Source organism: Pagrus major, chromosome 4, assembly GCF_040436345.1.
Source record: "Pagrus major chromosome 4, Pma_NU_1.0".
NCBI lineage: Eukaryota > Metazoa > Chordata > Actinopteri > Spariformes > Sparidae > Pagrus > Pagrus major.
In genome coordinates this window covers 1,936,274-1,959,561 of record NC_133218.1, presented here as the reverse complement: position 1 = coordinate 1,959,561, position 23,288 = coordinate 1,936,274, and the positions used below count along the sequence as shown (strand labels likewise).

At 39.2% G+C, this 23,288-nt stretch overlaps 2 protein-coding genes across 3 annotated transcripts in view; both read right to left on the bottom strand.

The window, feature by feature from the left end:
- Nucleotides 1–12,595, bottom strand: part of pcsk6 (proprotein convertase subtilisin/kexin type 6) — a 46,368-nt gene extending 33,773 nt beyond the window's left edge. The window contains exons 1-8 of one of the 2 annotated variants that reach the window (XM_073463738.1): nt 12,263–12,595; nt 10,495–10,599; nt 8,960–9,070; nt 8,721–8,861; nt 8,519–8,595; nt 4,444–4,532; nt 1,946–2,118; nt 1,647–1,859 (exon numbers count right to left, since the gene is read on the bottom strand). In XM_073463738.1, the coding sequence (XP_073319839.1) occupies nt 1,647–1,859; nt 1,946–2,118; nt 4,444–4,532; nt 8,519–8,595; nt 8,721–8,861; nt 8,960–9,070; nt 10,495–10,599; nt 12,263–12,418 (1,065 nt within the window). In that variant the 5' untranslated portion in view covers nt 12,419–12,595. The remainder of the gene's footprint in view (nt 1–1,646; nt 1,860–1,945; nt 2,119–4,443; nt 4,533–8,518; nt 8,596–8,720; nt 8,862–8,959; nt 9,071–10,494; nt 10,600–12,262) is intronic. The other variant, XM_073463737.1, reaches the window with a different exon arrangement.
- Nucleotides 12,596–21,490: 8,895 nt separating this feature from the next.
- On the bottom strand, nt 21,491–23,194 carry plekhf1 (pleckstrin homology domain containing, family F (with FYVE domain) member 1). Its single transcript, XM_073465021.1, has 2 exons — nt 22,845–23,194; nt 21,491–22,446 (listed from the first exon to the last, which is right to left on the bottom strand). Exons 1-2 carry the CDS (start codon nt 23,089–23,091, stop codon nt 21,854–21,856), a joined length of 840 nt encoding a protein of 279 aa, XP_073321122.1. The 5' UTR covers nt 23,092–23,194; the 3' UTR covers nt 21,491–21,853.
- Nucleotides 23,195–23,288: the final 94 nt, after the last annotated feature.

Here is a 23,288-nt window from a genome sequence, read left to right as displayed (position 1 = left end):
TTTGCCCTGTCAGGTCAGCAGCAAGTGACATGTCCACAATATCATTTTCAGTTGCCACTGAAGCTGTGTTGTGCAAAGAGCAGTTAACATGTGCCATGGTGCAGGAAACATGTGGATTTAAGAGTTATCATTCTGTAAAATGGGCTTCATTAGACTAGCAGCAAAATTAACATTTGCCTTACTGTGAAGACCTGTTTAACATGTTTGTGCAATGACCTGATTTTCTCTATCAAGTTCTTTCTTTGTTCAAAGGCATCAGTCATTAAACAGAATAGGAAACACTGAAAGTCTGCTCTTTTCATGCTGGAGCTCATAAGCACATCATGTAAAAATGTACGATAGATGGGAGAAGCTCTGCGTGTGGAATCCTCTCTACAAGAAGGCCTGACTGTTTGGCTAGCCTCTACTAAGCACTATACAGGGGAGCTGCTTCTCTCGTCACTCTGGTTAGTTTTACACAAGCCAAAGTATAAGATTTACACAGAGTAGCTTCGCGTGGGACCGGGGCCACAGAGAGCCAGAGCTAAGATGGGGCTCAGCTCCAGATTCTCACAATTTGATGTTGCCACAGAACACTGCATTAATACCTGTTTGTGTGGCGGTCTGTGGTGGAAATGAGATATTATTTTCCATCACATCCAGCACATAACATAATTCAGTCAAACACAAACCTCCATTGATCTTCGGTTGCCCCCCACCCCCCAAATACACACACACGCACAAATTACACCATACAACAACCTTTGTACATGCTAGCCTCATGCCCTCTTTCGTTTTTCCTTTTATTTAGGGGTTACAGCAGGATACTGATAGCGGTTGCTCAATTCAATAAGCAGAACATGAACACTCATATGACTGATAGCTGTGATGTGGCTTGTTTAATCTATGCAAACAACTTAGCATACTGTCACGGTCACAGGTTATTTGTTATTTCTGGTTGGACGCCAAGCTTCAAAAAGTCGAGTGTTATCTAATTTTTGAACCTGAGTCAATTGAAACCACCCACATTGCAACGTTGTTAACATGTAGCACAAAACCTACCTGAGAAATAAATATTTGTAGCTGCTTTATGTCAATTAACATTTTTCATTTTGTTACCTAGTTAAAGGGACAATATGTCAAAATATTTTTTGCCCATTGCTGATGTGTGTCTCCCTCTCTCTTCTCTGTCGCTCTATGCCTCTCCAGTCCCTGCCTGCCGTGTCTTCTCGACCCCAGAGTCATAGTCCTGGTCAGAGCCACTGTAAATCACCTCCAAACTGTATCCCCCATCTTCAAGCCCTGTTTCCCGCAGTGAGTCCCCAGGGGCATAGTGCGGGCAGACTCCTGTGAACTAGTAATGCCACTTAGCTCCATTACTACTTGCTAACAGCTGGTTGCTACAGCCAAAGACAGCTACAGCAAAGAGTATAGTGAGCAACAGTTAGCTGTTATGTCATCCCCTATAGTTTTAGATCTACCTTCGATTTCTATTTCTTGCAAATTTCACCTTTAAGCCAGTGTTAGTGTCACATTATACTGGGTTAAACTTGTCCGTGGTGTTCAAATATGTGTTTTTAATTTTCATATGTATTAAACATATTTTATACCGTGTGTCTAACTGTTAGAGCAACAGTTGATGAAATTGCCATTTACCAAGTACTCACTATCTTCCTCTCGTTAAACTCTCCACTGCTGTAGGTTGTGGCCATGATGGCACTGCACACCTCCAGGTACCAGGGCTTGTTTCCATTCTCTGTGGTGCTGGAGATGGAAATAGTGTAGATACTGCTGGTGTAACCGTCACATGAACAGTGATCACCCTGCTGACCACCATTTCCGGATGCCCAAACAAAAATGGATCCCAGGCCTTTGCGGCCCTGTGTGACATAATAAAAATGAAGTCAATCATTTGTAGAGAATTCTGCTCATAGAAGTTTTGTGTTGTCTTTGTGACTGATCAAACCTTCTTGATGCCCTGCTCAAAAGCCTGCTTAGTAAGTGGCCCTGGGCCATCCACTGTCTTTCCATCATCTTTTGGGCCCCAGCTGGCACTGTAGATGTCAATGTAGTCTGGTCGTATTCCCAGGGACTTGGCCTCTACTATATCAGTCACATCACCATCCAGCATTCGAATCCCTGTGACCAGGGTAACAATAATGACAGCACATCACACTTGTTTTAATGGAATGAATGTAAGGCTAAAATATGATACTATGCTGTATTTTATATGACTCAAAAGTGTATAATTAATGTATCGTTAGCTGTTTAACCAATATCTCCATATTGTTGTTGCTCCTTGCACACCATGATCAATGTTTTTCCAGGACCCTCATTGCAATTGACCAATCCTGTTGTTGAGATTTGTCATAGCATTGAGACTCACTTTGGCGTCGCTACTAACATATCTTAATTAATGTTGCTCCAGGACCATCATTGCAAGTGATGAAAAAGTCCACATTGCAAGCAAGCTGTTGACTGAGTGGGTTGTGTACTGGACTCTCACCCAGGAGGTGTTGATTTGCATCCTGTTTGTAACATATTTTTTGACTTATTTCAACTTACTTCACTTATTATCCTCCTTATTGTCTATTATCTTAACGTATCTTTTCAGTTTTCTGGAGCAGTTTGGTTAGGTTTAGGCATCAAAACTATTTGGATAGTTTCAGGAAAAGATGGTTTGGCTTAAAAAAAAGACCATTTCACAACATTATTTGCATGTTAGAAAGAAAAATTTCTCCCATACGCACATATTTCTGGTCTCTTTCTCGAGTCGCAAAGCTATGCAATCACAACAGCATGACTGGTAAATTCCAGTGGTCCTGGCGCAACATTATTTATGATATTCCAGACAACACGCCAACATGGCGATATCATTAGCACCTCTTGGTCCAGCTGACACTGTAAAATGCTGTTTACACCAATTTCTGTTGTAAAGTTGTTGTCCACCCTGCAGAGAACTGAAAGGAAACACCCTTAAAAAGTAAAAGTATGAACTGCATCGTTTTATTATTTGGTTTAATTAACACTGAAAAAGACTATTTTAGAAAGAAGTTACATCTTGCAGTGCAACAACAATACTATGACCTTTTTTTTTAAATGTACATGCATATTAGCCATGTACAGCTTTTTAGGCAGGGAAATTTCAAACCAGTCACCCAGACACAACATAAAGTCAGCTGCTGCCTGCTGAAGTGGTTAAGACACCATAAGCACAGCATCTTCAATTTAATCCCTACCAAAAAAGAATTAACCATGTACCTTGCTTGCCACTAGCTTAACAGCTAAAATGAATTTCACCTCACTAGCAACCAATGCAATAGTAATTGCAATAATAAGTGTACATTACAAATAAACAGTTATTTGAGCTGTCAGTACAAAACGAATGCAGTTTCTATGCATGCAGTACTGGCAAGGGGGAGACTGAACCATGAACCTCCATATCTTTCTCTACATATTCAGTTTTCTTTCTTTTATATTATACTTGAGTGTCCTTATATACGAGTCAGTAACATGTGACCGCTAATACAGACTCACTTAATTCCCCACAAGACTAAGAGCTAGTTGCGTTATAATTCCATTACTCTGGAGTCGTCAATAAACCATTGGAGAGGAAAGATGGCCCTTGAATAAAACTGGGCTGTCTATGCAGTAGAGACAGAAGCACATATGTTTCCACAGTGGTGTTACATGACCAGAGAAAACAGAGTATAGTAACAACAGCCAGAATGCACTGTGCTGCACCGGACTAACTAACACTTTTACTCCCAATTACGAGCTGGGTGGTGCTTGGTTTTGGTTAGGAGGCCGTTTTGAAACAGGACACAGTAAAGCGGCCAGCTGGTGTGAAACAAAATGCTAATGCATCTAAAAAGTACACTAAAACATGTTTCTGAAAACATTTCAGGAGATTAATAGACAATGAACAGGACCGTGGTTCATTTTGGCTCAGCACTGCCTTGTTTTACAGTTTGATCAGAGTTTAGTGTCTCTTTGTGTCTGTGGATACTGGCAAAATATGAAAAATTATTGCTGGCAAAACATTAACATGCTCACAGTACCAAATCTTATCATCCTAATGTTTAGCAGGTATAACTCATCTTAGTTAACACTGCTAGTTGGCCATAAACCAATGGTGGGAAATTTAAATTTAGACCAGATGAATAGTAAAATCGACAAAGTAATTAGGATCCATAATCTGGGAACCATGAATATCTAAACCAAATTTTGTGCTGATCCATGTAGTAGATTATTGGATAAGTGAACCTTTGACTGCTGGTGGCACACCAAGATACAGACAGACATGATACTGCCATCTCCCAGAGCCACACTGCTAGTTTGGCCAGAAATCTATGCTAGGCTCAAAGGCTCAAACACATGTGACAAGCAATACAGTACAGTAATAAGAAGAGAGTAAAATACACTGATCCTTTCAAGTACTGAAAAAAGGATGGAAAACGGTACCACCAATGTGTGCGTTGTAGGCAATCCCAACGATGCAATGGGAGTTATTGGCCACTGCTGCAACTTCACCTGCACACCGAGTTCCATGTCTACATGAAAGCACAGAAATGAGAACCTGACATACAGCTGTGATGTGTTTTAATGCCAAGTTCACACGCAAATTACTGTAAACAATTCTTGGAAGTATACTGTGGTACTTGAAAGTTTGTGAACCCTTTAAAAATTTCTATATTTCTGCATAAATATAACCTAAAATGATCCAATATTACATTTCTGTGAGTGGCAAAAGTATGTGAACCACTAGGATTGACAGTTAATTTGAAGGTGAAACTAGACTCAGGTGTTCAGTCAATGGGATGACAATCAGACAATCAGTGGGCGCCCTGTTCTATTTAAAGAACAGGGATCTATCAAAGTCTGATCTTCACAACACATGTTTGTGAAAGTGCATCATGGCATGAACAAAGGAGATTTCTGAGGACCTCAGAAAAAGAATTGTTGATGCTCATCAGGCCGGAAAAGGTTACAAAACCATCTCTAAAGAGTTTGAACTCCACCAATCCACAGTCAGACAGATTGTGTACAAATGGAGGAAATTCAAGACCATTGTTACCCTCCCCAGGAGTGGTCGACCAACAAAGATCACTCCAGGAGCAAGACGTATAATCGCCAGCGAGGTCACAAAGGACCCCAGGGTAACTTCTAACAACTAAAGGTCTCTCTCACATTGGCTAATATTAATGTTCATGAGTCCACTGTCAGGAGAACACTGAACAACAATGGGGTGCATGACAGGGTTGCAAGGAGAAAGCCACTGCTCTCCAAAAAGAACATTGCTGCCCATCTGCAGTTTGCTAAAGATCACATGAACAAGCCAGAAGGCTATTGGAAAAATGTTTTGTGGATGGATGAGACCAAAATAGAACTTTTTGGTTTAAATGAGAAGCGTTTGGAGGAAGGAAAACACTGTATTCCACCATAAGAACCTTATCCCATCTGTGAAACATGGTGGTGGTAGTATCATGGTTTGGGCCTGTTTTGCTGCATCTGGGCCAGGACAGCTTGCCATCAATGATGGAACAATGAATTCTGAGTTATACCAGCAAATTCTTAAGGAAAATGTCAGAACATCTGTCTGTGCACTTCTCAAGAGAATGTGGGTCATGCAGCAAGACAACGACCGTAAGCACACAAGTCGTTCTACCAAAGAATGATTAAAAAAGAACAAAGTTAATGTTTTGGAATGGCCAAGTCAAAGTCCTGACCTTAATCCAATCAAAATGTTGTGGAAGGACCTGAAGCAAGCAGTTCATGTGAGGAAACCCACCAACATCCCAGAGTTGAAACTTTTCTGTACGGCGGAATGGGCTAAAATTCCTCCAAGCTGATGTGCAGGACTAATCAACAGTTACCAGAAACGTTTAGTTGCAGTTATTGCTGCACAAGGGGTTCACACCTGATACTGAAAGCAAAGGTTCACATACTTTTGCCACTCCCAGATATGTGATATTGGATAATTTTCCTCATTTGTTTAATTGGGTTCTCTTTAGCCACTTTTAGTATTTGCACAATTTTGCTCAAATCCACTGTTTGTAGCTGTGCATGGATCCACACTACGGTTGCCCAGAAGGACTGAACCAAATGCAAAAGCCACAACACAAATGCAAAAGCTAAAACAAGACTGCAACAGTCACAACCTGAATGTAAAAGTCACAACACATGCAAAAGTCACAACACAGATGCAAAAGTCACAACATGAATGTTAAAGTCACAACACAGATGTACAAATCACAATACAATGTAAAAGTCACAACATAAATGTAAAAGTTTAAGCAGTAACCTGAGGGAACCGGAGTCTCTGGTGAGTGCTGAGCTCAGTGCTTCACGTTACTCGATAGTTTACGGATAGTTAAGTAATCTGGCCATTTGAGGCAACACTTGCGCATTAACACTAATGGTCCCCTGGTCAAATTTGCTTTGCTGGTGGTGAACACATCATTAAACAACCACCATTGTTGATGGAAAGAAAAATGACTTTATTCTGATAACAGAACACGTTGTACAGTTATTTACTGTCACTTCCTGTCCCATAAACTGCAGTTCATTGTTCAACGCTTTATATACCTCTGAACAGAAATACTCAGTTCTGTTGTGTGTTTAGCTCAACTGTAAGCTATTAGGTCCATTGTTAGCTACCTCAGCATTTGGCTGCTCACAGCTAGCTAACTAAGCAATCAATCAATCACTCAATCTTTATTTGTATATTGTCAATTCACAACAAAGGTCATCTCATTTCACTTTTCAAATTGAGCAGGTCTAAACCATACTCCTTGATTAATTCATTTACAGAGGCCCAACATTTCCTCCATGAGCAAGCACTTGGCAACAGTGGCAAGAAAAAACTGCCTTTTAACAGGCAGAAACCTCAGAGCAGAACCAGACTCAATGGTGGGCGGGTGTCTGCCTCAGCCTGCCATCCATCCATTATCTTTCGCTTATCCGGGGTCGGGTCGCAGAGCCAGCAGGCTTACAAGGGAATTCCAGACCTCCTCCTCCCCAGCAACGCTTTCCAGCTCCTCCTGGAGGATCCCAAGGCGTTCCCAGGCCAGATGGGATATATTGTACCTCCAGCGAGTTCTGGGTCTGCCCTGGGGTCTCCTCCCAGTTGGTCGTGCCTGGTACACTTCCTAAGGAAGGAGCCCAGGAGGCATCCTAACAAGATGCCAGAACCACCTCAACTTGCTCCTTTCGATACGAAGGAGCAGCGGCTCTACTCTGAGCTCCCTGTGGATGACCGAACTCCTCACTCTATCTCTAAGGCTGAGCCCAGCCACCCTACGGAAGAAACTTAATTCAGCTGCTTGTATCCGCGATCTAGCTCTTTCAATCACTACCCACAGCTTGTGACCATAAGTGAGGGTTGGAACGTAGATAGACTGGTAAATCGAGAGTTTCGCCTCCTGGCTCAGCTCCCTCTTCACCACAACGGTCCGGAACAGCACCCGCAGTACTGCTGATGCCACATCAAACCTCCTGTCCATCTCACCATCCATTTTTCCATCACTCATGAACCAGACCCTGAGATACTTGAACTCCTTTGCTTGGGGCAGGAGCTCTCCCCCCAAGTCTGCCTTGACCGGTAACCAGTAACTAACTAGTTCTGCTTCTGATTTAACTCCTTTCTTGGTTTAACTAGTGCAACATAGTCCTGCAAATAAGCCATCTGGCAAGAGGAGAGCTGGTTAGCTGTTAGCCAGTTAGCAGCCGCTCAGTGTCTCAGCTGTCTCAGCTGAGGGAGCTTACAGCTAACAGAGTTAATAGCTTACAGTGGAGCTAAACACACAGCAGAACTTCTTTCCAAAGGAACATAAAGCATTAAACAGTGTACTACAGTGTAATGTGATAACACAAAAAGTGTACAGTAATTAAATGTCCCAAAGTGTGTTTACTAAATGTCACCATCAGCCACACAACATGTGCTCTGTTAACAGAAAAAAGTCCTGGTTCTTGCAGCTGATGGAAAGTGCTCCCCCTTGATGTCTGGAGCACTTCCGTTGTGGTGACTGGAAATACAGTGTTTTTCTGTTGCATATGTTTCTGGGTTTGTGTGTTTTTGACTCTGCATCGTTTCTGTATTTGCATGTTTTGTCTAATGGGAGTATTAGGTGTTTTGTCCATGTATTTGGTCATGATGTGTATATTTGCAGAACCTTTCCAAAATGTGTTGTCAAATTAATGAAGATGTTTTCTTTGCTCATGTTTTTTCTATTTGCATGTATTTTCTTAAGTTGCAGCGCATTGCCTTGCCTTGTCGGCAACCCTGGATTCTCTTGTAAAAAAAAAGAACTTTGAGATGCTGTTAGATGATCCAACAAGCACTTTGTTTGAATCACGCTGTTGCCCTTAGCACCTCTAGATATTTAGAAAATTGGTCTGAAGCTCATCTGGAACTACTCTTGCTGTTGGCACTTAGCTTATTCTTGAAGATAGATGTGATTAAAGGACAGAGGGATATATTTAGGAACTGCAGAATAGATTTAAGTTGACTGTGGCAAGACATTGATGGTATTCTTACATGTTTTCATTGCGGGAGTCATAACGTGGTGTAGGGTCATGATCATTTCCATTGACATCATAACTTGCTAGATGGTCCTGCAGAAATGATAAAGGAAATGACAAGAAAACATTGAGAGAACTGCTCACAGTTACAAAGTTTATGAAAAAGACGTGTGTATTGCCCTGTGCAGATGGAGATGGTTGGATGGATAGCATCATACATAGTTCTGAGCCAGATCGGGGTGGTTCCTCTCAATGCCGTCATCCAATATGGTGACCACCACATTCTTGCCGGTGTAGCCCCTCTGCCAGGCAGCCAGGATGTTCATCTCTGAGCGACAGTGGCTGCTCTTATTGCAGTGCTGAAGACAAACATAGATGGCAAACACCAAACATCACCAACATCTTGTGTTGTCTTCTCAAAATGCGAATAGTGAATGATTTGGTGTACTGTACTTACAATGTACCACATGTTGGACCATTTAGGGTCATTGAAATGAATGAAACTTGGGTCATTTTGGGTTTGCCTCTTTACTCTTGGTTTTACTACCTGCTGCTGGGCCCAGTCCACCTGTGGCAAGAACACCATGAATCAGTTTCGTACACACACACACAGACACACACACACAAGCACACACACACATGTATGCATACATACACAAATGCTCATGATATACTGTATGTTTTTGGCGAGAAATACATATTTTAAAATTATAATTAAATGAATGTGACACAATCAATCACCAACAATGACTTTTGTGTTTGCTATTTCATAAATATCATAAACTCACACCATTATAAAGTGCCCAGTTGTATCATCTAATGTAATAGTATCACTGCAGTAAAAGTTAAAGATTTAAAAATAATGCTAAAAAATAAAAGCTTACTGATAGAGTCCCTCCCTGCCTTTATACCCCTCATCCCTTTTTGTTTACTTCACTTCTTCCTCCTTCCTTCTTTACCTCTTCATTTCATCCCTTTCTTCTCAGTTGCCTGGCACCAGCAACTCAATTGCACATTCGTTTGTATGTGTGTGTGTGTGTGTGTGTGCTCTGTGTCAGTTTGCTTGACAATCAAGGTCGCCATAAAAACGTGGTATGGATATTATTCAATTTGGGCATTCTCTCAATAAGCAAGTGGAATGGATTTAATAGCTAATGAAGCACTCGATGGAGAGCGATCCAGTGTGTCTGTCTGTTCCCTCACTGATATGATTCCCCTAACCCCCAGGACTTGAAACAGTTTAAAACCGGCATTCTTTCTACTAGATCAGTAAATAACAAAACCTGCCTACTTATTAATACAACTGGCTGTTTTACTCTGCCTTTTCATAGCACTGAGATCAGGGTTTCTAGGTCAACCTGGAATTTTTACGGTTGTTTTTTTCTTTGGACAGTAGCTGAGGTGCTAGCACAGCCAGTGCTGTCTTTGTGACAGCAGCAGCACAGGGAAACACTGGGGTGGAGGGAGAGTTGAGAAGTTATCTGTTTTCCCTTTAAGAATTTGTTATCAATGGATTTAATCTATGTGAGGAAATTACACAGACAGTTGGGTGTAGACACCCGTGTGGACATCAAATTGGTTGGGAATGGTGCTTGGCTCTTGCCCTTCTGCTGTGGTTTGCAACACTCCATATGCATCACAGCCTTTATATTATTGTGGGACATGGCCAACCTACTTTTTCTTAAAAGAAAAAGTGCTTGTGAACCGTTTTTTCATTTATGAACTTGTTGACCAATTTTTATGTGAATGTAGGTTATAACCTGACAAAAGTTTAGAATTTTCACCAGGTGTGCAGCATTTTCACAGCACTGTGTAAACTAATGAAATGAAAAGAAATACAGTGATGAGAGAAACATGTGAATTGCTGCCAATGTTGTGCTCCTAACTATTTCTGGGGTTGGCAGGTCTGCCTGGAAAGCTTTAGACCAAAGGAAAATGTGTTCATGTGACTATATCTCCTCTGTTGTACATTATAACTTGAAAGAGTCTCACCTTGTGATCCATATGGATGAAGCTGTGGGGGCCCTTCAAAGAGAAAGCAGCTCTGCGAACTACTCTGCTGTGATGGAAATGGTAATGATCCTCCAGACTTCCTATCTGAGCAAACACATCCAACATTAAGAAGACTGAAACATGTTCCACTGAAGATTAGGCAGAAATAAACTATTCTCAAAATATTTCATGTCTCTATACAGCCTTCATCTAAATGGCTTTTACATTGATGTGGTCTGGCTTTTTAAAATAAAAAAACAAACCTTGATTCCAACTAAGCTTTCTTTATTCAAAAACATTTGGGTCATCTGTAGATAGTATTTGATGTCACTTTATAAACATGCATGTTCTCTCTTGATTTTGCACCAAAAATGTGTGCAGGCTTCTCAGCACATGGGCACAGATAGCATGCTGCGGTCAGATTCTTCAGAATCCAGTCTTCTCATTCCTCTTACTGCATCTGTCTTCACTCTCTTCCTACCTCTTTCAACCACCGATATCTTGTCTTATTCTCATTTAGTACTTAGTACTTTTTTTGTTTCTAAAAGAAGACGTTTTTTGTACCACTTTCTATGGCAATCTTTGATGAGGATTTATGAAGTGTTGAGAGGATAAGTGGTAACTTATAGTTTTATTAATGTTAATGAATTCTTTACTATAGGTTATGGAACACTTTTCAGTAAAGAATGTGATAGTGTGCTCATCCATTCCTACTGGTGCAGGACACAAGCAGTATACAACAGAGACAGGAAAGTTGTCTGTACATTTTGCAACCTCCAAAAATCTTTAATGATGCAACGTTTTGAGCCACAAGGCTATGCAAACATAAATGGCTGTTCCACCTACACTAAATAGAAATGCATCACTCTTGGTTTTGCTTGAGACCAAAAACACAGATTTTAGCGAATTTGAGCCAAAATCAGAAAGACATAACACTTTTGTGCACATTTAATCTTTCACTTCAACTTGTAAAAAGAGCAAAAATAAGTGTTGCATTTGTAATTTTGTTGAGTGTTCATTTACGAGATCCCAGAACATAACAGCCATTACCTCAAAATGATATACCATTCACATAACAACCGACTATAAAAGGACTGTAACCTATACAGAACACATTTTTGATTCATTTAATATTAATATTGAAACCATGTTATTTCGTAGCATATGATATCCTAATTCTGGGTTGAGCTGCTTTCAATTCTTGTCTGAGTTCTTATGAGTAGCCACTAAGTTTTGGGCTTCCAAGTAATGAAAACACACTCCAGGTATTTATCCTTTTTACTTGGTAACTACAGATATTGAGATATATTAATAAATGTTTATGTGTTTCACATTTTAGAATGTTTTCCTAATGTACCACAGTGCAGTCTAAGATAAATTAATCTAACTAAATTAATTAACATCAGCAAGAGGCTGTTTTTTACTCAACCTGGCAACTCAAAAGTTATTCTTATTAATTTCTTCCTGTTCTTCCTATCTATAAATGAGTTATTAACTATGAATAAAGCCATTATAAAACCTCCATCAGGTTAGATTTATTAGAAAGTGGTTAATCCTCTCTGTGTAGTGTGTGTGAGTATCACAAAGGGTTAGGTTAACTGGATTCTCAAATCGTTACTAACATCCAGTTTTGATAGTATTCAAATAGGGGTTGATAGCTGTTTAGCAGCGATCATCACTTCATGTTATTATTGTTCCAAAGTAAACAGGAGACATTCATACAGAACAGTAATAATACATCTCCAGAATTTAAGTGCCCTACTCTTACCTGTCCCAGATTTAGATATCCATATTTTGTTGCGATTGTGTCAGCTTGTTCCTGACCACCTTTAATCCGCACTGCCCAGTGGTTTGTATAAACGTCCCCGTGTCCTGACACCACGGTTTCAACAGTTATTAGAATGAGCATTATAAATGAAGTCATCCTGACTTCTAAGTTTGTAAATCAAAGTTGGTTTCGGAGTCTTTGGTTCTGTAAACCTCGGGTAAAATGTGTCATAAATCCTTCATGTTGTCCCGGAAGAAGTCACGGTCCGGTCGGAGAGCTGTCTCCATGCTGCGGGGCTGTGCGGTGTGAACTCACAGCAGACAGCAGGAGAATGACAGCGGTCAAAGGGCCGTCGTTTGCGAAAACCCGGTCAAGCCAGCTGCCATTTATTTTGATGTGCGTCTATTCCAGCTGTTACGGTAGCTTTGAGCGTCCACTAGCGCTAAAACGGACCCCTGCTCAAAGTGTTCCAATGACCTTGACACGGTACTGTGCACGGAGAGTCATCACAAAAGATGTTATAACACAGTGGCAGTTTTTTCATTTTTATTGAATAATTCATAATCATTTTTCTTTAGGTGATTAATTTACTGTATCCTACAGCTTCTGAGAAAATTAGAGAAAAACGGATTATATGACATTCTAACAATCATTTGTTTCATATTGAACCTGTCATAACAAAACCTCTGAGAGGTTTACTGAAATTATCAATGGAACCCTGTTCAGGTTGGCCCTTACCATGGCCATGTAAAACTATGTAAAACGAGTTATTTTACTGCAAAGTTGTTATTTCTTGTTTGTTTGTTGAAAATCAAAGGGGCAGACAGGTCAAATTACATTATAACAAATTAATAATTTAGCCATAGTTGAACTGTATGGTCTGTTTGTTTTTCCCTTAGGTCTGAACTCTTCAATGGAAAAGTGGGGACGTGGGGACGTGAACATTCAAAAGGCAGTTGGCGCAAGTTGTTTGACCTTAAAAATTCACCACCCAAAAAAACCCAAAAAACATTTAATAAAACCCACAAGAGAAAGAAAATAGATGATTTTTTTTTAACAAAAAACCAAAAAAAACAAAAACAAAACCGCACACATACCACATAAAACAGATTGGACCAGATAAAATGGAGGCAAGTATGACGTTACAGGTCAGTATACTCTTCAAAGGTTGGGATGTAGCCCTAAAACAGATCTACATATGTAATATTGACAGGTAGGTCATTTGAGCTAATATCAAGGAAGTGACAGATCATCAAACAGGACAACAATAAGGCATATTAAGTCACTAAATGATGCTCATTTATAATTTATAGGTAGGTGAGCTGTCTGGAGGGAGTTGCATGAAGCAGTAGCAGGAAATTCAGTCTGCAAAAAGGTAAGGTGTGGCGCAGAGACAAATATGAGAGGTAAAGTAAGTAGTCCAATGGCTCCACATTGAAGGGTCCTTGCAAATCTTTGGCAACATAAAAAACAATGTGGCTTCAGAGCTGCCCAGTATGCAGTTTCATATGTTTTGTTTCGTCACATAGTGCCTGGACCATCTTCTCTAGTGTTATTAAATCAATTTAGATGGGTCTTTTATTCAAAAATCATTTAGAAAAAAGATTCTAGAATAGAATGTTCTGTTTCATTTCACAATAGAATGTTCTATTCTGGAATGACTGCTATTTTCTGAGTGAAGATTCTATTCTCCAACAGAGAAACAGAATAGAACATCTAAATTCAATTGCAAAATACAACATTCAAGAATAGAATTTCTTGCAATAAAATGTTGTAATCCTGAATGGAATCTGTAGAATGACCTATTTTCTGTTAGAGCATTCTATTTCAGAATATTATAAATGAAAAGAATGTTTATGTACTATTTCAATATAAAACATTTGAGAATACAATGTTCCACAATAGATTTTTCTAAATCAGAATGGAATATTCTAATCTTGAATAATTGCTATAATGTACCATGCATCAAAATACCACTTGCAGACCAAGCACACACCCCTATTGCAGCTGCACTCTAGATGGATTAAAATGTACACCTCTGTTAGGCAGAGGGAACTGTGGGGGAGCCAACTGTAAGTTTTTGGTTAAAGAATGTTATTCCCCTCCTATAAAGACATTCTTATGGGGACATTTAGTGTTTTGTTTTTAAATCACACCAATATTGCATTTAGTACCAGTATCAGTAGTACTTTCAAATAGTACTGGTACATCTAAATGTCTGTGGCCAACTTTGGTGGGTTTTGTTCACTGTGGTGGGAACAATTAACACAACATTTCACCCAAATCCAGCACCCTGTGAAGTAGTAGTATTTGGAAATATCTTTTTCAATTGTGGACCAGGCCCGGTTGGGGGTGCTGTTTCCTGCCTTATTGGTGATTCATGTCTCTGACTGTTTTGCCCTGTTTGGAGACATATACAGAGAAAACAGACAGACAGAAAGACAGACAGACAGACAGACAAACACTAAGGCAAAAGGGGATCCAGCAGACACCCTACTGCCAGAGTATCCAATTAGTGGCCCAGCATAGATACATTTGATATATGACAAAATATGTTGAGAGTTGGATGTGCAGCACCAGTCGGACTGAATGTACAGATTGGGTATCTTTCACAAATCATCGTGTTCCCATGTGATGCAGTCTCAACCACACTAGCAGCTTTTCAAAATATCTGACTACAAAGTAAAAGTAAAGTAAAGTAAAGTAAAAATTGACAATGAAAACTGTCAATTCAATTCAATTATATTCAATTCAAAATACTTTATTTGTCCCTGGGGTGCAATTTAAGGCACGTGGAGTAATTGTACACAGACACAAACAGGTGAGCACGTTAAGTACACAGTCAGCACGTTAGTTACACAGACACAAAACAATTAATTACTGATTACTGAATGATTAGTTACTGGTTAGGTACTCGTTACTTTTTGTGTACGTCGTTGAAGTAAAGTGAAACATCATACTGAGTAGTTACTGAGTAGCCATTATTTCATGATTAGCTAACGAGTACTTCCTGGGAGTTCGCAATGAGCCCTTTAATAACAGGCCAGCGGCAGCAGGATTCTCAGAAAGTATTTTAGATTCAGTAATTAGTGAGTCATCACTAGTTCATGCCACTCAGAGGCTGGGCCACAAGACATTTTAATGTTATGAACTTGTTTTTCTGAACATGTTAGCAAGCAGTTGCTTATTAATACATCTGGCATACATAGAGCAACATTAGCACTCATTGGAGGTGTGTTTCTGACAACCTGATTAATCCAGACCTAATATTAACTCTCCTTTCAGTTCTGTTTTGGTCTCCACAAAACCACTGAGAAATTTATCTGGCTCTTTAGCAAGAAAATGCTCCACCATGTTTATCAGCAAGCATCTAACTGTCCGTGTTGGTGCTGGGCAGATAATATACAGTGAGTGTAAGGACCTTTCTTTAATGAAAACAGCTGCCTGTTTAAAACAGGTTGATGAAAGTAGAGGAGCTAAAGTAAAACAGTGAATTTGTGGGCTGTGTAACCAAAACAATGATAGAAGGTGGTAAAAGGCTTTATAATACCGAGGGGAACGGTAGAATTTGTGATAATTATTTGTTGATTCATCACCACATGTCACATTCTGCACAATAATTTAATCCAGCGTTGTGTCTAAAATAACTGACTATTGCACCTTAAGCTTACTGTAAAGATGATTCAAATAAAGCTGTTCTTTTGGAGTGGGGTAACATGGTGCAATGGGATATTGTATGAAAAAAGGATGAGAAATGACAAAAACCCAGACCATTATTGTAGTGAAAACCTCTCGACAGTTTATTATAAGTGACATCTTTTCAAAAAATGACTGTATTTCCTCAATGTCATTGCACAACTCAGTCAAAAGGGGAAGTCATGGTGTGCTATTACTACAGGATTACTACAAGGCCACAGCGTTGCAATACTGCTCATCTCAGTAAAAGCATGACCAGCCAACCAGGCAGAACTGACTATAATGTTAGTCTTTTTTCCACATTTACTATGTTGTAAATGTACTTTGAAGCTCGACCAACCTAATTCAACACCAATTTCATTCATTACATTTTTCAGTCATAGGTTGGGTTTCAGAAAGATTAATCTGGTGGCTAACTGTCCAGATTCTAGACAACATAAAGGAAATATTAGTCTTTTGTTTTGTTCTGTCTTTTGTTGGAGCAAAATTGGTGTCCATCCTCATTTTCTTAGAGAATGAGTATATTTAAAGAGGAAGCATTGTAAATAGAAAGGCAACCACAATGTTTTGTGTCATGGTTTTTTCAAACTCATTGAATTACGAACTCTTCATTTCCTTCCCCTTTATCTGAATCTTAGTGTTTTAACTAAGTGAGCACTGGCTTTCCCCATGGTGTGCAGTTTCCTATACACACTTTGTGTTTATGTTTTAAACAGCTGGTTGTGCAAAAGTATTCAGATACATTTACTAAATAAAAGTAACACTGCAATGTAAAAATGCTCATGCAAAGAAATACCAAATATAATATAAATAAGGCCCCTTTCAGTTTTTTACAGTCTGATGAAAATTATAGTATTGTATTATTATTATGTACTCTTTGAAAATGATATTTGTTCGAGGTGGAATGTTTAGTACATGAAACACCTCCAATGCAAAGAAAAATTTGTGTTGTCAATATAATAAAAGGTAAAACATTTCTCTCCTATTTCTATGTAAAATACAGTGGAGCAACTTAAAATGATAAAACTCAAATAAAGGACAAGTACCTTAAAATTGTACTAGTACAAAGTATGTAAGAACTTTACAACTACTAACAATAACCATCTTTGGCAAAGCAGAAAATAGTATAGAACGAGATCTCGTACTATTATTTTATGTATTGTATTAATCTACATTATAATTGTATAGAATTTATAGGTGGCAATATTTCACATTGTTATCACAACTCTTCCGGGTCGCTGCTCGTGTGGTCGACCGGTTAGTTCGTAGAGTAGTTGATTTGTACAGTTACATATATTTTGTGTAATATTCGTTAGACACCAACTGACTGGGTTAACGGCGTCTGGCTGCCTTTTTTCCCCCTTCTTTTAAACTGTCAAACTCGCATGAGCGTCTTTGCTGGCTCTGCTATTGTTTGTTCTTTGTTTGCTGTAAATATCTTATTTAGTTTATTTAGTCTATTTTATTCTATCTAACTTGTTTTGTGTCTGTGTAACTAACATGTTGACTTGTTTGTGTCTGTGTAACTTAACGTGCTGACTGTGTACTTAATGTGCTGTCTTGTTTGTGTCTGTGTACAACTACTCCACATGCCTATAATTGTCCCCTGGGGACAAATTAAGTATTTTGAATTGAATTCTATTGTTCAATATTTTCTTGTTTAAGACCAAATAAATGAACATATACTCAAACATGAATTAAGTTGTATTACAGATATTTGTCATTTATTTGTGCTCCATTTTCATTGATGCAGTGTGACAACATGAGATTGTTTTAGTCAAATCTAAGTCATCATTGGGGAATAATAACAAATAGTGGTGTGTGGAGATCTGAGAAAAGAAATGGAAACATTTGTAAATTCAAGATTCAGGATTATTCTGTCATTATGAAATAAAAGATTGCACAACAAAATTTCAGTTCTAGTTCCCCAGGCTATAGACACACAAAACCAGGAACTATAGACTAATGAATTAATAATAATCAAGGCATAAAAACAAACTATTCATGGTGGAGGATGACTTCAGGAGTCTCACAGCCTGAGGAAGGTAGCTGCTCCATTATTTGGTGCTACGGCAGCAGATACTTCTGTATTTTTTGCCAGATAGCAGCAGGGTTCAACAGACTGTGATGGGGTGGGTTTTGTCCTTTCTTTGAGACGTTTTTTTGTGGTTTAGGTTAGGTTAATTGGTTACTCTCTGTCCATAGTTGTGAATGTGTGTGAGTAGTTGTTTGTCTCTATGTGTCAGCCCTGTGACATATGTGTCACTGATGAACTGGGGACCTGTCGAGGGTGTGCCCTGCCGCTCACCCAATGTCCGTGGGGATCGGCTGAAGGAAACCGACAGGCTCTGTGTACAGCCCTAAACAGCTATAGATAATGCAAATATGCAGACATGGACAGCAAGATTCGAGATTCATTTAACTGTTTAACCATTTACACTATATTGGGTACCTGCATACACGGCATTCCGTATACACAGATCTAGTAGACACCCTGTGTAAACAGAACTGCTGCCTGTCTGTTGTCTATGTCCCTATCTGTTTTGGAGTATATTAAAGGGGCAATGTGTAGTTTTGGAGAAGAAATTCAACCGCAGAATTTTAATATTTACAATATTAATGAGGTAATAAAACAAATTTATTTATTCCATAAGTGAATAAACAAGCAGTTCTCAGAGGAAAATAAGGTCCCAGAACACTGTTTGAAGCTAGAAAGGTGGCAGAGTCCACCAAATATAAACAAAGTAAAACAGTATAAATTGTGTTGTCCTTTAAGGTCAGTTTGTTTGTTCAGTTTATTCAGTCATGAAAACAAAGAGAGTTTGTTTATTTAGTTTGTTTAGGTAGAAAAAAAAATCAGCCAATGAAGATCTTTCTCCTCTCATTAGCATTTCTGTCCCAAAGCTACAGAGTGCTCCTTTTAACCTTATATTTGTCAGGCTGAATTTGTAGAAATATATACAAAACTAGAATGGCACTCAGTAGAGTGCATACCTCCACCAAGGCCAGACAGTCCCTTTAATTCAGTCAAGCCTAATCCAGTAGCAAATAAAATATATGTAAATCTGCTAGATCCAGATTTGTATTTGGATCTGCATTAAAGTGTACTCACTCATAGATACCAGACACCTACTCCTGACTTTCTTCATCAAGACCCATGCATCTGAGAAATTCACCAAAATGTAAAAATAAAAAAAATAAAAAAGCCCTATATCACAGTTTTTGAAGAGTTAGAAAATGTTCCTTGATCCGTTCCCTTTTCTGGATCTGCACCAAATTCTCTCATGGAGAATCTTTTCAGTAGTTTTTGTGTAATCCTGCTAACATTTGAAGGTACAGTGCAACATAAATGTGGTTTTGTTGGTTGACATTTTTAACTCATTGAGAGTGTAGGACAGTACAGTTAAGAGTTGAAAACAGCTCATACAAACTATTAACCTACATGCTATTGGTGTAGAGAAACATGTTTTCTCCTATATTTTAAGACCCTTAAGGGAGAAGTTTAAGGGAGATTTCACTGCAGCTGACCTGTAGCGGTTTATAAACCATCCTGCCTGTTGGAATTATTCCTTCCTGTCAGGCACATACACTTCTTTCAATTCAATGAACTACAATTGTTATAGACATTTTTATTTAACATGATTAAGCCAGGGACTCTCTACGATCGTCACAAGAGACAAGGTGGAATTTTGTTTGAGACAAAACTCTCACCCTCTGTTTAGTTCACTTACACCTGCTCGGAGATGTCTTTTTCCAGAAACACTTCAACATATCCTTGTTCCGTGTAGCTGCCTTGCCTGGAGGCACATAAGTCAAGCAGGTGTGACACTACAGTCAAACTCACTGGCTCATTGTCACTTCCAGTTAAACAATATTTTTTATAAATAGAGTAGTCACAATAGTGCCGCCCATGTGGAACAATGATGTTTGCTCTGGAAAGGATACTGAAGCGTGAGCAGTGTCTGAAGGGCAGGTTGAGGGTGTGTACTTTGGAACAGTTTAGGGACAGTTTTACTTTGGAAAAATACCAGTCTGTCATGATGATCTGATTCCAGTAGAGTATTGTTCCAGTAAAAAACAACACACCATTCTAAAATTAATCATCAGACTATTGATTTTGTAAAAGCAAAATGACGGTGGGTTAAATATGAAGAAAAATTAGCAGAAGTGCTGCAATGTGTCCAGCAAGAAATACAGTACAAATGTGCATTATTCAAAATCAGTGAGGGATATTGGGATATGGGTGCATAAATGCATGTGCATGGATATGCAATAAAAGTCACATGAAATGTGTCGCATTATTTTTGGGGACAAAAAATATTCAAAAAAACAGAATAAAAATTTTGAGTAGGTTTTTCATTTGTTAGTTCACTTATTTAAGAGTAGGAAAAAACTGCACCATCTGTTAAAAACTAATCATATAAAAATATATACAAACTGCTGTTTACATTTTTGTAATATTATGTTAATAATGAAAATAAAAAATACATTTTCTCCTACGAGAGAGGAGCAGAATATCAGCAGTGGCTGGTGGTGCATTATTTCTGAATATATATATATATAAATATATATATATATATATATATATATATATATATATATATATATATATATATATTTATATATATATATATATATATATATATATATATATATATATATATATTATTATTATTATTATTATTATTAAACAAAAAACAAAACAAAATTATATGATGAGTTTTTAACAGCTAATGCAAATCTTTTCCCCCTACTCTTAATTAACTGAACTAACAAATGCAGTTGCTACTTTGTTTTAGACCCCTGCTTTACAGTCTATACACTCTGGACTTTAATGGACTTTATTCTGTTCTGTTAGCAAAGCCACTTAGCAGCCATGAAGCCTATATAGAGACAGGTGAGAAAACAAAAGATAAATCAAAGCAGGATCACATGCCTACATCCACAGGATATGAAGGCTCACTGAATTAATAACTCCGCCAAGGAGGTTATGTTTTCACCCACCCATGTTGGTTTGTTGGTTGGTTTGTCACAAAAGCTAATGAATGGATTTCCCATAATTTAGCAGAGGTATGTGCTCTACTGAGTGTGTGCCCTCCTAGTTTGAGTATGAAAATGATATGAATTATGTACTGTAGCCTTAAGTCACCAGATCTCAATTCACCTGAACACTTATTAGAGACCTTGGAGCGTCATGTCAAAACCATTTATGTAGCGATTTCCTTTTTTTTAATTTGTCCCTCATCTGTACACACAGAGGATGAAAGATTGCAAAGGTTCCATTGTTGTAGTTACTTCTAATAAAAATCTATTTCTATTTTCTATGGAGGCTTTGTGTACCATTTGTGTGGGTTACAGGATTATTTCATAGAAGTAGTTCTTGAATATCCTAACAGACCAACATAACCCTCTTAGCTGAGGTAGTAATGTTCCAATCATCACAGAGAAATCTTTCATCTATTTTGTAAGTGCTTTATTTCTCATAAAGACGAATTTAAGGCAGATGCTAAATGTTCTCATGTACACAAACAATGATAAATACACATAGAAATAAGACTTAAATAAAAATCTAGTGAGGCAGACCGAGGCCTACTTAAAGTGTTCCACTCAAAAATCTTCTGACAACAAATCCACTTCTTCGGAGCTCTTCATGTGACGACTTCACAGCAATGGTGTTTCCACAGACAGCAGGATGTGAAATGAGCAATAATGACAAATTACTCACATCAAATACAGTATGTACAATACGATACAGTATACATGATTGTCTGTTTTGGTTACAGCTGAGTGACTGTTTGGCTTGCTTCTATTACACAAAGCTGTATCAGCCTTGTGTCCATATTAAAAGTGTCCAACTAAGTTTTTTTCTGAATAACTGCAGCACTCTTGCTGTGCTTATGTTTCAAGCCTCACATGCCCTGGTTTGAGGTAGACATAGACGGACCAGGGGTCCATCCACCTGCTGGGGTCATGGTCCTCCATCTGCTCCTCTGTCTCCTCTTCTTCACTGGACCCGTCCACTTCATCTTCGTCTGAGCCCGTCTTCCCGGTGCTGTTTCCCCTCACACGAGACATCTCTTCGGCCTCTGCCTCTGTCCTCGAAAGACTTGAGTGACACGTGGAGCAGACCCTCAACCATTTAGTTGGATGAATGTGTCTGATTACCGCTCGCTTCTTGGAGCATGTACCGCAGACCACAAAGCCACATTTCCGGCAGTGGTGTCGACGCTGGGTCACAGAGAACTTGTCTGAGCAGCGCATGCAGATGGCTGAGGCCTTGTTGGGGATCCAGGTAACAGCGAAGGTAGACCCGGGACTGCGACCGCTGCTTTGCAGAAGTCTGGACTGGCAGTCCTCCACATGCTCGATCCAGGCTTGCTTCTCCTCGTATGAAGATGCTGCTACATAGAAGGACTTGCGTGGTGTGCGGATCAACCATTGGTTCTTCATACTTGCACTGTCCTCCAAGTTCTCCAGCTGGATGTCTTCTGAAATAATCAAAAAATGGTATGTTAATACAAGGCAACAAAGGTAACAACATTATGGAAACAGGTACATCCACCATAGGATGTGACAGTTAGTCTTTGTAACCACAGTGCTTGCAGACTATACAAAGTCATTTGAATGATGGCACTGTAGCTGCAGGCAAAGGCAGGGATGTAATCAGAGCGTCTGCCCACAGCCAACCAACCAAGCTGCTTGCAGGGTGAGCCTGTTGCCTTTTGACTGTTTTTACCATTTGTTCTTATTCCTGTTCTCTAACCTTTTCACTTTTAATTGTAAAAGCATTTCAAACCATAAGAATTATGAAACTATGAAACAACTGAGTCTGGTTTCCCCCTTCAGGAGAGTACTTGTGTTCTGGGTAAACAGATGACTTGCTCACCTAGAGGGATGATCTGCTGTTTTTTATGCCACCGTCCATTTAGAATGATGCTGCCGTACACCAGCACATCGTTGAAGAGGAAGAAGACTTTAGGTTGTAACCCCCTGCGGCTCTGCTTCATCAGCCGTCCCTCTCCGATAAGAACCCGACCCGGCTGGAACAGGGGCTTCCCAGATGGCCCAAATGAGTTCTCGACATTGTGGATCCGCTCCCAGTTCGGCTGAGAAAACGCTAGCTGGTCCACCATGGCGTCCTTTAATCTACGTCACAAGTTAACAAGTTTTCAGTGCAGCAGTGTTTTTGTTGATAGTCCCAAGCTTCTGTCGTTATGAGAAGTTGTCATGTGTTCGTCTTGTCTGTCTGATGAGAAAGGCAGCAGAGCAGAAGCTCTTAAAGCCTTAGTACTTGGTGACGTAATGGGGTTTTCCAAAGTAAGTTCTGCTT

What these genes read in the sequence shown, in the direction of transcription:
- plekhf1 (XM_073465021.1), bottom strand. Translation starts at nt 23,091, where the DNA reads ATGGTGGACCAGCTAGCGTTTTCTCAGCCGAACTGGGAGCGGATCCAC. An exon ending in ACAGCAGATCATCCCTCTAG is followed by an intron (nt 22,447 to 22,844) that starts GTGAGCAAGTCA and finishes TGATTATTTCAG; the next exon opens with AAGACATCCAGCTGGAGAAC.